Raw genomic sequence first — 15706 nt, forward strand, 5'->3', positions numbered from 1 at the left:
GTGAGCTACTTATGGAGCAGATACCAATTTCGTCTCTATACTAAGATCAAGTTTAAACTCTGGAAACAGTTTATATTCTTACCTTAATAGAATTGCATTTTCTGAGACAGGAGGCCACCTAGTGGTAAAGTTGGGAAACGATGACTGTTTCGGAAGCCTGCAAAAACAATTGAAGAACTGTAATGACAAAGTGTATGAAGGCTGGGATTTTGAAAGACAAAAGTCCGGTAGAGTTAGGCACCCAAATCCCATTGAAATTCATTCCTCTTTGAAAATCCCAGTCTAGGATGATTTTTCTTAAAGCTGAGCAAAGAATTTGAACAATTAATCTTTTTCTAAATTCGATCTTGTTGTGGGTCCTGATTCAGCACGCCATCCGAGCACTTAATGAAAATTTAAGCATGTACTTAAATGTGTTACCTTACTGAGTGGAACAGCGCAAGTTACCTTTTGGAACAAGCAAAAGACATAGAACCAAATTCTGCCTTTGGACACCTCACACGTATCCCTCTGACCATAATGACAGCTGCACAAGTGTTTTGGAGGGCCATATTTAAGACTTAGCCTTTGAGGCAAGCTATTTAACAAGGGATGAACTGTATTACAAAAAGGCAAAATAAGTCTGGGTTGGCGTGAACTCCACTTTGATTAGGTTTTTTTGTTGTTGTTTTTTAAATCATTGCCGTGTGTAATATTTTCCAGGCATACATGAAATAAATACACCCACTTTTAAGAAAATGCTGGAAATATGGAGTGCGTCAGAATGGATGGTTTTAAATTCAATTAATCAGTTAAATTGACGTTTTTATTTGGAGGACATATCCCCTGAAAAAAAAATGTTGTATGAAAAACTTACATTAGCATAAAGTCAATAGGGACCTGATTTTGCAACCCTTACTTATGTAGAGTAGCATGTAAATGAGACTCCATTGGTGTGAGTAAGTATTACTCAACATGAGTAAGGTAAATTGAGTCCTGAGTAAAATTTCAATAAACCCATGATCAACTTCATATTTTTGTATGCCCTGGGCTTGCTGATGTCAGTGGGATGCCTCTCATTGACTTTAATAGACTTTGCATTGGGCCTTTAATCTACTTAGATTATAAACTCTTTGCAGCAGGGACTGTCTCTTTGCAGCAGGGACTGTCTTTGTGTTTTTTTGTTCTGGGGTTCCTGGGTGCTATCATAATATTAATATTTTAATTAAAAAAATTGTCTTAAACAGGAGTAATAGAGAGTCATACAGCTTACGGCCAGAAGGAACCACCAGATCATCCAGGAGTTAAACTGTAATATTGTTTTGTCCCTATGTAGCATATAAACAATGATCATATACATGGAGAGAAGAAGGAGTTTGTGTGCCGATGGCTGGATTGTTCCCGGGAGCAGAAGCCGTTCAAAGCCCAGTATATGTTGGTGGTACACATGAGGAGACACACAGGGGAAAAACCACACAAATGCACTGTGAGTAAACAACACTGAGTTCCAGGCTATCCCAGGGTGAATAGGATCAATTGGAAGCACAATGGGACTGATTCTCCACTGCCTTGCCTTTTGGATAGCTGTTTTAGACCTGTGCAGAATGTTTGTGCAAACAGCACCACATCAACATGGTAACATCATCTCTCCACTTTGTATGGTACAAGATAGGGCAGAATTAAGCCTAGTTCATCCACTAAACCATCTTATGAATCCCTAAAATAGCACATTGTTAAATAATGCAAAGGCATTTCCATGTGTGTTTAAAATCACTTTCCCTCACTGAGGAGTATCTGGATCCTAGTGCTGACCCAAAAATATTAGTGACTGTGTAATGGATTTTAGTGTTAAAACAAACTTGAACATATTGTTACCATGCAGGGTTTTTTCTGTTTTACATGGTGCTGGAAATACTTTATTGAGGAATTGTGCCATATTTAAATGAAAGAAAAGAAACCCTCCATCTCATAGGATTTGGAAAGCTTCTAATCTTTGAGATATCTGGGTTTTTTTAATTGGTTTAATTTTTCTCCAAGTCCAAGTGTGTAGAATAATCCCGATGTGCATGTTGTCTCCAGTTTGAAGGTTGTACAAAGGCCTACTCCAGACTAGAAAACTTGAAAACCCACTTGAGATCTCACACTGGAGAGAAACCATATGTGTGTGAGCATGAGGGCTGCAACAAAGCATTCTCTAATGCCTCCGATCGAGCCAAGCACCAAAACAGGACTCATTCCAATGAGGTAAGCAAGCACCCAGGCAGTGAAAGGGCCCTGGCTGCCCACAGACATACTGCTGTCAAAAGAATGTATTGTTGTATGCAGACACAAAAATCCTCAAGAAACATGCAATAGGTAAGTTAACGACAGTAAATCATTTTAACGGTGTGGTGATCTAAAGAGGCTCCTTGTCATTTTATCAAAAATCAAAGAAGGGGACTGGCTGGTTGATCTAATGGAGACTTTGTGTGGTAACCTGTGGAAGAGCTGTAATCCAGTAATAATTTTCTCGTTCCCGGAAGTGGAGGGGACACTCAGCTCCCAAAGAGAGTTTTAACCCTCCTATTGTTGTTCTATAGTGACATCTGCTGGCTAGTCAGGAACAGCGTTAACTCTGCCAGGAGTTTATTTGATCCTATACGTTGCTGGGCACCATCGACTACTCACAAAGTGAATGGGAGCTAAGGCGGGGTTCAGCATCTTGCTAGAGATGCAGCAGGATTGGGATTTAGCTTCTTCAGCTGCTGTTGGTAAATGTGGAAGAATCTTGAGGGGCGTGGCTTGTCCAAACTTCTGAGTTCTTCTCACTACCCCTCTTTTCCACGTTTCACTCTCTTTCCCTTTCAACTAGATTCTTCCCTAAACTTCATTCTTCCCTTCTCCTCAGTCTGTTCCTCTCTAGGCCTTGTAGAAAAATTAGCATTCTGGCTGATTGCATGGCCAGGAACCTATGGTTCCTCTTCTCTGCCAGTCTCCCTCCATTTCCAAACCAAGCTCATCTTTCTTTGGTGATTTCCTGCCACATCCGTCACAGCAATTCACGAGGACTAGCATTCTCTTCAAATTTTGCAGTCACTGTAGCATCTGTGGGCCACAGGTGACCCAGACAGCATTGCACAGCTCCATACTCAGCTTAAACCTGGATGCATGTGTTCTGCAAACTTCTAGATATGCTGATACATAAGGGTGGATTTTGTAAATTATTACAAAAATCTGGGGTAGGAGATTTACCTAAACCTGTCCAATACCTGATCTAAGCTTTGGGTTGGAATCAATTTGTCCATCCCATCATAGCAATATGAGGCACAAACAAGGTGTGTTTTTGATCTGGATGCTTTGCTCTGCTTTTTAAGCTCTAGGTTGCATATTCATCAGTCAATCACTAAATTTAGTTATCATCATTGATGGAACATCACTTTCTTGCATTGGTGACCATGCAACAACAAAATTGAGCAAACAAACAAACCCCAAATCTTACCAGAAATGTATTTCACAATGAAGTGCGCTGATGCTATAGAACCAGACCCTCAGCTGGTGTAAACTGATGTAGCTCCATTGACGTCACTGGATTTAAAGAAGAGCTGATAAATGTATGACCTCGAATAATAGTTATAGTTATGCTGGATCAGAATGATGGTGGTCATCAAATCCCATGCTTAGGCATTTAAACTGATGACCTATAGGGGATGATGTATGAATTCCCCCCTCAATAATTGGTACAGTGCATCATAGAAGGATTTTGCTTTCCTCTGAATTCAAGCTTTAGGTACTGGACCACCCAGAGGCAGGATGCAGAATTAGATAAACCAGTGATCTGATTCAATATGGTAAATCCTATGGAGTCGATCTTCAGCTGGAGTACATTGTCATAGCTTTGTTGACTTCAGTGGAGTTATGGCAATTTCCTCCAGCTGAGGATCTGCCTGTGTTCTTACTTTGTTACACATGTAGCAATAATGTGCATTGTTCTCCCTTCAAAACCAAGGAAGAGGAATAGATTTTATTAGGTGTGGTCAATGCTGAGACAGTTTCACAATGTCATCACTTTGTTAATGTGTTCACTGTGGAAGGGTGTAATTGTTACACTTACTGCGCTCAAAGGAACTCTTAGGAATCCTACAAGGAAACCAAATCTAACCTCAGGCTTTCTTCCCACCTGATCTGGCAGAAACCATATGTTTGCAAGATACCAGGCTGCACAAAGCGCTACACAGACCCCAGTTCTCTCCGGAAACACGTGAAGACTGTGCATGGCCCTGAGGCACATGTCACCAAGAAGCAGCGTGGAGATATTCATCCAAGGCCTCCACCACCAAGAGACCCAGGCAGCCATTCTCAATCCAGATCACCAGGCCAGCAGACTCAGGGTGCAATTGGCGAACAAAAGGACCTCAGCAACACTACCTCAAAGCGGGAAGAATGCCTCCAAGTGAAAGCTGTCAAGTCAGAAAAACCGATGGTATGCAACATACTGTGCTTGTTTGTTTCTTCCTCTCTATTATCATTATTTGTTAATAAACTTCAGTGCACTCATTTTTTTACAAAATCATATATATTTTAAATGGTTTTAAAGACTAACAAACAGCACTTTAAAGGCGCCTGATTTTCAGAAAATACTAAGCTCTGAAAATCTGACTCCTTTAACGTCTCTCAAGTTCAGCACCTTAAAACTGAGGCACCTAAAATCACTAGTCACTCTTGAAAATGTAGGCCATAGTCTTTAATTATGTGACTGCATATTCTATCTGAAAGCATGAAATATTTTTTCTCTGCAATCTTAGGTACACATTTATCTAAGATATTTGATTATGAATCCACAGGTAATACCAAATATATGCATGCAAGAGGCAGAGCCAATGTGGTGTGTTCAGACTGAACTTTCACATTTCCTTGGTGTTTAGTTGTGTATTCTTAATTTTGCTTTCATATAGGTTTGTGCAATTAATTTCCTGGAGCATTTTAATCCTTTTTAAAAAAAAGTCCCCAAGTCTACAAGAAGCAGGCACTGTTTCACTAGATCAGCTGACTCCTATCAACTAATAAACCAAAGCACTTGGACTCAGCATCTCAAAGCTATCAATGGGAATTAGGCATTTAAATACCTTTGAGGATCTGGTCCTTGTAGGCCAGTGTTTGTTAGCATTGCAGGCTAAGTATAGTACACCCTTAGAATTAAGAAGTCCTTAAGGCAGCATGAGCATCTCCTGCCCAGCCATCCAAACCATGCCAATTTATGCTAACAGAGGGTCCAGCCCAAAGAGTGCATTTAACCAGTCACACATGATACAGGTAAATATCTACTATGTAAAAGGTGGCCATGATTTTCAGTAATGCTGAGCACTCAAAAATCTACAGAAGTCAGTGGGAGCTTTGGGGATTCCTCACCCTTGAAAATCAGGACAATATGTGTAAAAGACTAGCCAGTACTACAGAAATACAACATGTGTTTATAGTTTAGGGGCCATTGCTTCTGCTTTTGAAGTCAACAGGAAGTTTGTGATTAACTTCAGTGGGAGCAGGATCATTCTCTTAAGAACCTGTTCTGTAGGCTCTTAGTACCAAGCATACAGCTTACTGGCAGTCCTTGGGAATGGTGAGTAGTACTAAGCACTACTCTCTATCACAGGGGTTTGCAGGACCACTGCTTTAATTAATGTTTGTTCAATGCTTTGTAGGTTTAAAGTGGCCTATAATGAATGCTAAGCATCATCATTATTATGAATATACTTGTAAGTTTGTATGTGTGAAGAAAAAAGTTAACAGATTTAGGGTATGTCTACACTACTTGCCGGATTGGCAGGCAGCGATTGATCCCTGATCGCTCTCCCTCCGACTCCTGTACTCCAGCTTGGTGAGAGGCTCAGGCAGAGTGGACAGGGGAGCAGCAGCAGTCAACTCATCACGGTTATTCACATATCTGAAGTTGCGTAACTTAGATCGAGCCCCCCCACACTAGTGTAGACCAGGCCTTAGATATAAAATCATGATTCCTGCTATATAGTATTGTTGTCTTATTAACTGATACTCTACATAATTCACTACAAAAGCCAATTGCCTGTAGATGCAATATTATGGGCATACTTAAAATGTCTCGATAATTAAGATTCCACCAGGATTTTCCTTTAATGGGAATTCTGGAATATTATATGATTTTTAACTTTCCTTCCCTTTACATGTTAACTAATAATAGGGAATTATTTTCTTGGCTTATGGGAGGAGGGATGAATCAATAATAAATGCCAACATTTAGTTCCCAGACCTTCATTGCGATCTGCACAGACTGACTGTTGCACAAAAAAATCAAGGCGCTCCACATGGATGCAGCAGTTTGCGTGTGTAGATTACAATGCAGGATCAAAGTCTTACTGTTCGGACTTGTCTACATGAACAATTAGACTGTGGCAAGCTGGGGTGTGAATCTTCTCCTCACCAGTCTGATGTGGACCAGCTGTCCATGAGCACTCTGCTGGGTACGCACTGACAGTTCATTAATATGCTTTGAGATAGTCCCGTTTCAAAGAGGATTTGGATCAAAGTGCTCTAACAAAATCCTAGCGCATATCAATGGAGTGCACGAGGGCAATTAGAGGCAGCAGGCTAGTGGGGGGTAGATTCACCCCCGCAGCTTCCCAGGGTCTAATTGTTTGTGTAGACAAGCTCTGTGGCTCTAGTTTTCAAACCAGACCTCCTTATTGAGAGAACAACATGGCCTCATAGTTACCTGCCCCCACTATTTTGTGTCCATGGTTTATTCCTGTTTTCCCCTCGCAATGCATTGTCTATTGATGAAAAGCACTGTTTAAGAGCTAGATGTTTATTATTAATTATTATTATTATTGTTGTTCACTACAATCAGAAAATTGGATCAGCCAAAATCGAGGTGTGGTTTGACAGATGTAAGCCCTCCAAATTCAGGAGCTATTAAATACTGGTACACATTTTTCAAACAAAAAAATGGTTTCATTGAAAATTGCCTTTTTTCCAAACTGAAAATTTTCACAGATTTTTTTTTTAATTTTTTACTTTTGAACTAAATTGAAAAATGGGAAATTTAGCTTATTTTCTGGTTTTTAGTTTATTGTTTATTGTTTCCCCTGCCACCTTCCAACAGCAAAATAGAAAAAAGAAAAAGTGGGTGGAAATGGGGAAACAAGATCAAAAGAGTGTGGAAGAAAATAGAAAAAAAATGAAAATCAAAATTTCAATAAAAATTATTGTGAAAAAATTCAAATAAAGGAAAAGGTGCATGTGTGGGAAGGGGGGGGGCTGGTTTTTTTTTAAACCAGTGGAACAAGAATAACTTTGTAATTTTGAGTTAATGTTTGTTAGGTGTTTTTCATTTTTTACTAGATCTATTAAATAATGAAATATTTTCTCTAAGTAACTATCTCTAGTGCAGCCTTCTCTCAAGGGGAGATAGAACTAGATAAAAAAGATAACTCATTCTCTGCCATATCTGGATTTCCAATATCTTCACGCCCATCCATTTGGGAATAAAAAGCCAGATCCTTCAGTCTCTACTCACATAATCCTAACTCTGCTTAGTAGCTTCCATACCTACCAAGATAAGAGTTACTCCATGATAAATTTACCACTTCAAACCCAAATTAAGTAATAGTTTTCAGTTAATAATACTCTGAGGGTCCAGTGCAACTCTCATTGTAGTCAACAGGCAGTCATCTGTTGATGTTAGTAGATATTACATTAGGCTCTGCAGGCCCAAGCTATTCCTGCCACTCTTACTTAGGTGAGTAGTCCATTGCTGTTAATGAAACTAGTTGAGTAAGAGGCACTAACATGAGTAAAGCTTTGCAGGATTGGGCCTTAAAACAAGTTAGTTTTTTATGAATGGTATTGAATATTTCCCACTATAAATCAGCTCTACAAATAGGTGATTAAAATGTAATTTAGTTGTCCTTCTTTTCTTGGTTTGTATTATGAGTTAAGACATGTCCCTTGTTTTTCTACTAATCCAATGTTTCTTCTGTCTAATGCTCTTAAATGTCTTGTTCTAACTTCCTAAGGACAGTGGGTAATAAGGTGAGGGGATTTAAACTTCTCTGAACGTTTTTCATTGCAACATTTTTTTAGTCTTTTGCTTCTTGTCAAATCATTCTTTTATTTAGTAAGAAGCATTCCATCAGACACATTCCAAAATATGTGTAATGAACATTTTGAAAAACACTTGGCATGTGAAATAGCTAGATTACGCTGGTGAAATAGTTTCAGATGTATTTGTTTGTATATATCATATTTATGTATATACATATCTATAGAGATGCATTCCCATGATCATTTTCTCCACTTCTGACTCATTTTGACCATTTTTTGTGGCTACAAGAACAGGCTTCTGATCATTAGCATTCTTTATTTAACTCTTGTACAATGGGTGCAAGCTCACTGCTCCCAGATAACATTTATTCATTAGTGCCCTCACCAAATCTGCAGTGACCAAGATTTGAAAGTGTACCACATTCCGTGCGGACTTATAAATGATAAGCATTATCATTGACATTACAAATCATTAAAATTATTATTACACCCAAGTATTCATCATAGTCACACTAAGCCACCACTCTGGCACAGGCTTGTATCTTTATTCACTTTGTTGTTAGAATTCAAAGACATTACTGATAACTACAAAATTCTAGTTAGCCGCCCTAGACAAGAGTTTGCACAGAGATCACATGGTGACTGAAAATGCAAAAGCCTAAAAGTAAAATAATAAAATAGATACGTGTTTATGAAACTGTTCTTGGAAGCAAAATGATTTTGCATGTCATACAGATCTGTGGTTATAATAGCTAACTGGTGCATCCTAGAATGAAGTATCAGAGGGGTAGCCGTGTTAGTCTGGATCTGTAAAAAGCAACCGAGAGTCCTGTGGCACTTTTAAGACTAACAGATGTATTGGGGCATAAGCTTTCGTGGGTGAATACCCACTTCGTCAGACGCATGAATGAAGAATGAAGTATTACTCCTAAAGAATGCCCCCCCTCTCTTGCTCTCTCCTTGTTCCCTCCCTCCCTCCCTCCCCCCCACCCCAATAATTTTCTCATTCTTGTAGGGAAGACGCTCCTGAGTACTTCAAAGACCCTGTATTTTACAGCTGCAAGAATACCACTACAATAAAATAAACATTTCGGAGCATTGGTCTTACCTGTTCGTTTGACAGAGAAAATGGAGTTGTGGCAGGTCAATGCCCCTTGTAGAATATCACCTTGGGCTGTGATCGTGTCACAAGTCTGGGAGATCTCCAAGAAAGTGAAAATTTTGATTCAGTAGATGGCTATCTTCCCAATGAGGATACATCTATACTGGATCTGAAGGTATAATTTCCAGCCCGGTTGACGTACTTGCGCTAGCTCTTATCAAGTTAGCATGCTAAAAATAGCAATGTGGTAGCTGCAACAGGCTAGGTGCCCCAAGTGCAATTCCACCTGAAAGATGTGTACGCACTTAAGGCGGATAGCCTGTCCTTGTACACTCACGCAGACATCGCTTCTATTTTTAGCATGCTGCCTCGATCAAAGCTAGCACAGGTATATCTACTGGAGCTGGAAATTACACATCCAGCTCCAGTGCAGACATAGTACTGAGAAGGTGTTACACTTGAGTGTGCTGCTGGAGTCTTCTGTTTTGTTCTTTTCATTAATGCAAAGAGAACATGTAATCAGCAAATATGTTGTTTTATTCTAACTTTATGTCCATCCAACCCCATTGAAACCAGAGTCTGCTCCCAGCTGAAGCATGCAGAACTCTGTCTGCATTCAGAGTCCTGCACTGCAGTGTGACAGATGACTTGACTTTAGAACAACAGCACCTATTTTACTCATATAGGACATAAAGCTGAGGTCCTTACTACCTGTGTCCGATCAGAAATCATGGTCCAAGGGTGCTGAGATTAAGCTGATATTAAGTTATAGTATTTTTACACTGAAATTTTTTCATTTCTCGTTATTATATGCCAAAGTTTAAACCCTCAAATACTTGGAACAGTGCATCTGTACTTCTTGAATATTATCAAATACTTCAAATTCTTTGCCTGTATACTTTTTTTTAAAAAGCCCAATGTTGTTGGGTGATGGTTGTTTTTTGCAAGCCTAGCACTTAGCCCGGATGTCTTGGTCAAATTCCAATTTGGGTAATTACTTTCAAATTATCTAAATTTGGTCTTGGTCCATGACTGGGGGCTCCTAGGCAACACAATAATACAAGTAACAGTAATAATAAAATGTATCCTGTAATTGGATACAGGATATATATGAAATCTGTAAAGTGATTTAATTGATCTGGGATCTTTTGAGATGAATAGCGTAATATAGATGTAATGTACTCTCTGTTAGTAAGATGCTGAGATGAATTTTAACACTGGGGGAGGAGGTGTTCTCAATAGTTTTCAGTGTGGTTAAAAGTCAAGTAGTCGTGTACCAGAAAGCCTTTAATCAAAGATCATTGTCATCTGTTTAAACTTAGCTTTTAGGTTCATTTGTTTTTCTTTGACTCAATATGGAATAATATCTGTTCACGAAGTACATTGAAATCAATTCATTAGCATTTTTTGCCTAATCCTAATTATCATTCATTTCTTATTTCACTCCAACAGACATCTCAGCCAAGCCCTGGTAGTCAGTCTACATGCAGCAGCGAACAGTCCCCCATCAGCAACTATTCCAACCATGGGATCGAGCTTAATCTGACCAGTGGAGGTAGTGTAGGAGACCTCAGTGTCATTGATGAAACCCCAATCATGGACTCTACCATTTCCACAGCAACCACAGCACTTGGCTTACAGGCCAGGAGGAACATGACAGGGACCAAATGGATGGAGCAAGTCAAATTAGAAAGGTTGAAACAAGTTAATGGAGTGCTTCCAAGACTGAATCCCATTCCACCTTCAAAAGCCCCAACCTTGCCACCTCTCATAGGAAATGGTGAGATATGCATAACTGGATTAATCATACTGTCATTCTTTAAATTCGTCCTCTTAGGGCTTGATGTTTCAGGACTTACACAGACTGTACAACTCATGAAATTCAGTGGGAGTTCTACTTACCTAGGAGCTGTAAGACACCTACATTTTTCAATATATATATATATTTCTGTTTAAATTAGAAATTGTGCTATACTGGTAGAAGTTGGTAATCCCACATTTTATATTCCTGGAAGTGAATATTGGTGGTCTGATTATCATGCTTGAAATACTTAGATTCCCTGGAACCAAACATTCGATTCACAGCGTCATTTTAGCCCTGCATCCTTCCAAAGTAGAGAAATTAAATACCGTGCCGTTTATTTTGTGGTATTCTTTCAAGTGAGGCCTCAGATCCTATCTGCTTTGCATAGACGTGGACTACATTTTTAAATGGGCTTTAACATGGTCTCTATTTGCAAATGCACTGATAGTTGCACATGGAGATGATAATGCTCGAAAAACACATGTATAGTTTCTTACATGAATCACATGGAGGCATGCTGAACCCTAAAGATTCCAAAGCACTTTCTATATGAGATGGGATTTGACTTGGTGCCTTTGGGCAATATTTCTCCTCCCAACACTTTGGGCAACCTACTGTGAGCCGGTTGGCGGCTGCTGTCCACCCTAGTAGTGACTGCACATCTGTGGTATTATATGTACATAGTTTGTGAAGCTCATTCAAGAAAAGGAATGACATAAAGGGGACAATGATGCTTATATTGTGTTTATTAAAAGTGGGGACTGGGAAAGATATTTTGCAGTTGTTTTAAATAACATGCAAATATGTTTGACTTCTTTAAAAATTACTCTAATTTCCAATTTGTATATTTTGCCATTTGGACTTAGATTATCACATGAAGGCCAGTTCAATTAGTTACAAAAATCTAAAAAGGTTTTTTTAAGAATATGGGAAACCTGTTTGCCTAGTCAGTGTCAATCAGAGTAGTCAATGGAACTACATTTTAGTCAATGGAACTACATCACTGGATGACAACTGAGGATGTGTTGGGGCTCACATTGAAATGATGTTCTTGAATCCGTGAGCCCCTGTACAAGAGTGCTATTCAGCCCTACTTCTGATTAGAAAACGGTCTTGCCTTCCTAGAATCATATGGGTATTTCCTTGAAATGCCTGTTACTTGTCTCAGACTCTAAGCATTTTCTACAGTTGGTCCTGATTAATATTCATTTATCTGTGAATTTTACCACCAGGTATCCAGTCAAGCAGCAGCTGCAGTTTAGGAGGATCCATGACTATTCTACCCAACAGAAATGAATTTTCAAGTATGGACATTACAGTGTTAAACATGCTGAACAGGAGGGACAGCAGCACCAGCACAATCAGTTCCGCCTACTTGAGTAGCCGTAGGTCCTCTGGAATTTCACCTTGCTTTTCCAGTCGGAGATCCAGTGATGCTTCCCAAGCTGAGGGAAGGCCTCACAACATGAGTGTCGCCGACTCCTATGACCCCATCTCGACTGATGCCTCCAGGCGATCCAGTGAAGTGAGTCAGTGTGATGGCCTGCCAAGCCTACTCAGCCTCACCCCAGCCCAGCAATACAGGCTGAAAGCTAAATATGCAGCAGCTACTGGTGGACCCCCACCAACTCCACTGCCTAACATGGAGAGGATGAGCCTCAAAACAAGGATGGCGCTGCTGGGTGATTGCAGGGAGTCTGGAGTATCTCCTCTGCCTCCAGTAAATGCTCCTCGGAGATGTAGTGATGGAGGGGCAAATAGTTATAACAGGAGGCATTTTCTGCCTCATGATGTGCTGGGAAGTGGGACAAGGAGAGCCAGTGATCCAGTAAGAATGGTCTCCGACAACCTTTCTCTGCCTAGAGTCCAGCGATTCAACAGTCTTAATAGCTTTAACCCTCCTGTTTTGCCTCCATCTATGGAAAAGCGAAACTTTATTCTTCAGAACTATACCCGCTCTGATGGCGGCCTGTTCCGTAACGCCTACTCCCCATGTCCTCCGAGTATCAGTGAGAATGTCACCATGGAGGCTGCTACTATGGAAGCGGACGGTGGTCTGAATGATGAGGATCTCCTGCCAGATGATGTGGTTCAATATTTGAATTCCCAGAACCAGGACATGTATGACCACTTGCCAAACGATGTCCTGGACAATAACAAAGTGCATCATGGGTCAGCAGTAGGGAACAACAACTTTCACCAGGCCCCTTCACCAAACAGTCAACAGACCAGCTCTGAAGCAAACAAAAGCGACCTGCCAATCCAGTGGAATGAAGTAAGCTCAGGAAGTTCTGACTTGTCTCCTTCAAAAATGAAATGTGGTCCACGCTCGGCAGTCCAACAAACTCGAGCTTTTGGACTATATAACAATATGATGGTCCAGCAGCAGAACCTGGAGAGAAATGGTATGGCCCAACAAAATGGCTATCAACATCTTGTGGAAAACAACAGCTCTTACAGTTTACATCAGAACATGATTATCAGCAACACTACCACCAGTAACTCTTTCAACATGCAGGCAAATAAGGCACAGCCATATGGTGAAAGCATCACCAGACAACCAATGATTTCTGGGGAAATGGACAGTTCCTGTGGCTTAGTGATTCAAGGGCAGAAGTTGAGGAACAACAACATGCTAACAAACAAAAGTCAGCAAAACTTTGGCCATCCCATGGTGCCAGGTGAGCAATCTGTCAGTATGACTAATGGGATGCAGAGTAGAAATACGATAGAACAGGAATACCTGCAAAATCAGCCAATAGGGGAAGGCATTCATTATCAGGGAGTCAATCAAACCAATCAAATGATGTTAGGGCAGGTTAGTCCTACCTCACAAATGAGCCTTTGTCAAGGGCCACAGAGTTGTCCACCAATGTCTCACAACATTGGAAACCAGCAATCAGGTTTGGTGGTGACAAAGAGTTACCAGCCATGTGCCAACTATGGAGGCAACAGACGGCAAAACATGCTGAGAAACAACCTGGCACAACAGCAAGGATTTATAAGTGATACAAACCAGACATACAGGGTAAATGGCATTAAGATGGAGATGCAAGGTCAATCACAACCGTTCTGCTCTAATATGCAGAATTACTCTGGTCAGTTATATGACCAATCCATGGGCTTTACTCAGCAAGCTATGAAAACAGGTTCTTTCTCTATTTCGGAAGCTAACTGCCTGCTGCAGGGGACTGGTATTCCAAATTCGTCTGAGCTTCTTTCCCCAGGGGCTAACCAGGTGACAAGCACAGTTGACAGCATTGACAGCAACAGCCTAGAAGGTGTGCAGATTGATTTTGATGCTATCATAGATGATGGGGACCATGCCAGCTTAATTTCAGGAGCCCTGAGTCCGAGTATCATTCAGAATCTCTCACATAATTCTTCACGCCTCACCACTCCCCGAGCGTCTCTTACATTCCCAGCTATGCCTGTGAGCACAACAAACATGGCTATTGGGGACATGAGTTCTTTGTTGACCTCACTTGCAGAAGAAAGCAAGTTTCTTGCTGTTATGCAATAGACATGGGGAAAAAAACTTAGGAGATAACCGATAAAAAGTGACTCATTTTTTAGTTGTGTATGTATTTTAGCAATCTCATCTCACCTAAATGGGATGTGTTTCAAGTATATTCCTTTTATGGAATAAGGACTCCAAAAACCCTAAAGTGTTCTAGGGAGAAACTGTCTTCCATTTCTGTTTTGAATCAGTATTGTTAGACCCACTCCTCTCTCTTTTTTTTTTAAATGTCTGTATACTTTTTTTATTGTAAACCAATGTAAACGTGTGAAGTGCATGTTTTGTTTTGTTTTTTAAAGGAAGGTCTAATGAAATGACTTTGCAATTTTCTTTTACTCAAAGGAAACACAGTCTTGTATGATTGTTGCCAATGTTTTTATTTATGTAGGCACAAAACAACCAGGCATGATATACAGAGGACATACAGTGAGTAAAGAGAGCTTCTGTGAACACGTTGCTGTGAGATGGACAGCCAATCTACGAACAAATCTACTCATACTGCTCCTTGATCATGTACCCATAATTGTGTGGCAAAAGATATCTGGGGCTTGTGCACAAAGAAATGCAAAAGCATCAAACTTTTTTGTCCCAAACGAGTCTGTGTGTATGTACACACGCCCACATACACAGACCTTGCAATTCAACTGTTGAGCCGAAACGGTACTGTTTCTATGACAACCCCCTTTTGGAGGGTTTAAAAATCCCTTTGTGAACACAATTCACATATTTAGCAGAATTTGGTCTACATTTTTTTCAGACGTTATTCGCCGAGAGGAGAACAAAAAAAAATGGGTCTGGTGCTTTGGGTATTTTTTATACTCTTCATCAAATACAGCATTAATTTTTGTAATAAAATGGTATACATGGTTAGCACCTCGTTCAGCACTACTGAAACTAGTGGAAGTTTTGCGGTTTGCTTTAGTGAGTACAGGAACAGGCTCTAAGGTCCAGATACTCAAAGGCATTCGGGTGCCTAACTCCCATTGACGTTAATGAGAGTTAGGTGCCTAAATACCTTTGAGGCTCTGGGCCTAAGTCCATAAGGTAGCCCAGTGTCATTTTAATTCAGTTGAAGGTTTTCAAATCAGCTACTGTCTGTCCGCAGAACAATTGCTTTTTCATAGAGTTATTTAGTATAAATCTTCACTTTTCATTTGCAGCAGAGTACGTATTTGTATTAAATATGTAAATGCCTATTGACATACTACACAGGAAGAACTTGAAAAGAATCATGAATCTATGAAAAAAG

The 15706-nt window shown here is 40.1% G+C and overlaps 1 protein-coding gene across 1 annotated transcript in view; it reads left to right on the forward strand.

Annotated features, from left to right (window-relative positions):
* GLI3 (GLI family zinc finger 3) overlaps window positions 1-14663 on the forward strand; it is a 248411-nt gene extending 233748 nt beyond the window's left edge. The window contains exons 11-15 of the mRNA XM_045003006.1: window positions 1316-1465; window positions 2059-2223; window positions 4148-4438; window positions 10586-10913; window positions 12170-14663. Of these exons, the coding sequence (XP_044858941.1) occupies window positions 1316-1465; window positions 2059-2223; window positions 4148-4438; window positions 10586-10913; window positions 12170-14460 (3225 nt within the window). The 3' untranslated portion in view covers window positions 14461-14663. The remainder of the gene's footprint in view (window positions 1-1315; window positions 1466-2058; window positions 2224-4147; window positions 4439-10585; window positions 10914-12169) is intronic.
* The last annotated feature ends 1043 nt before the right edge of the window (window positions 14664-15706 follow it).

This window comes from Mauremys mutica, chromosome 2 (genome assembly GCF_020497125.1).
Source record: "Mauremys mutica isolate MM-2020 ecotype Southern chromosome 2, ASM2049712v1, whole genome shotgun sequence".
NCBI classification, from domain to species: domain Eukaryota; kingdom Metazoa; phylum Chordata; order Testudines; family Geoemydidae; genus Mauremys; species Mauremys mutica.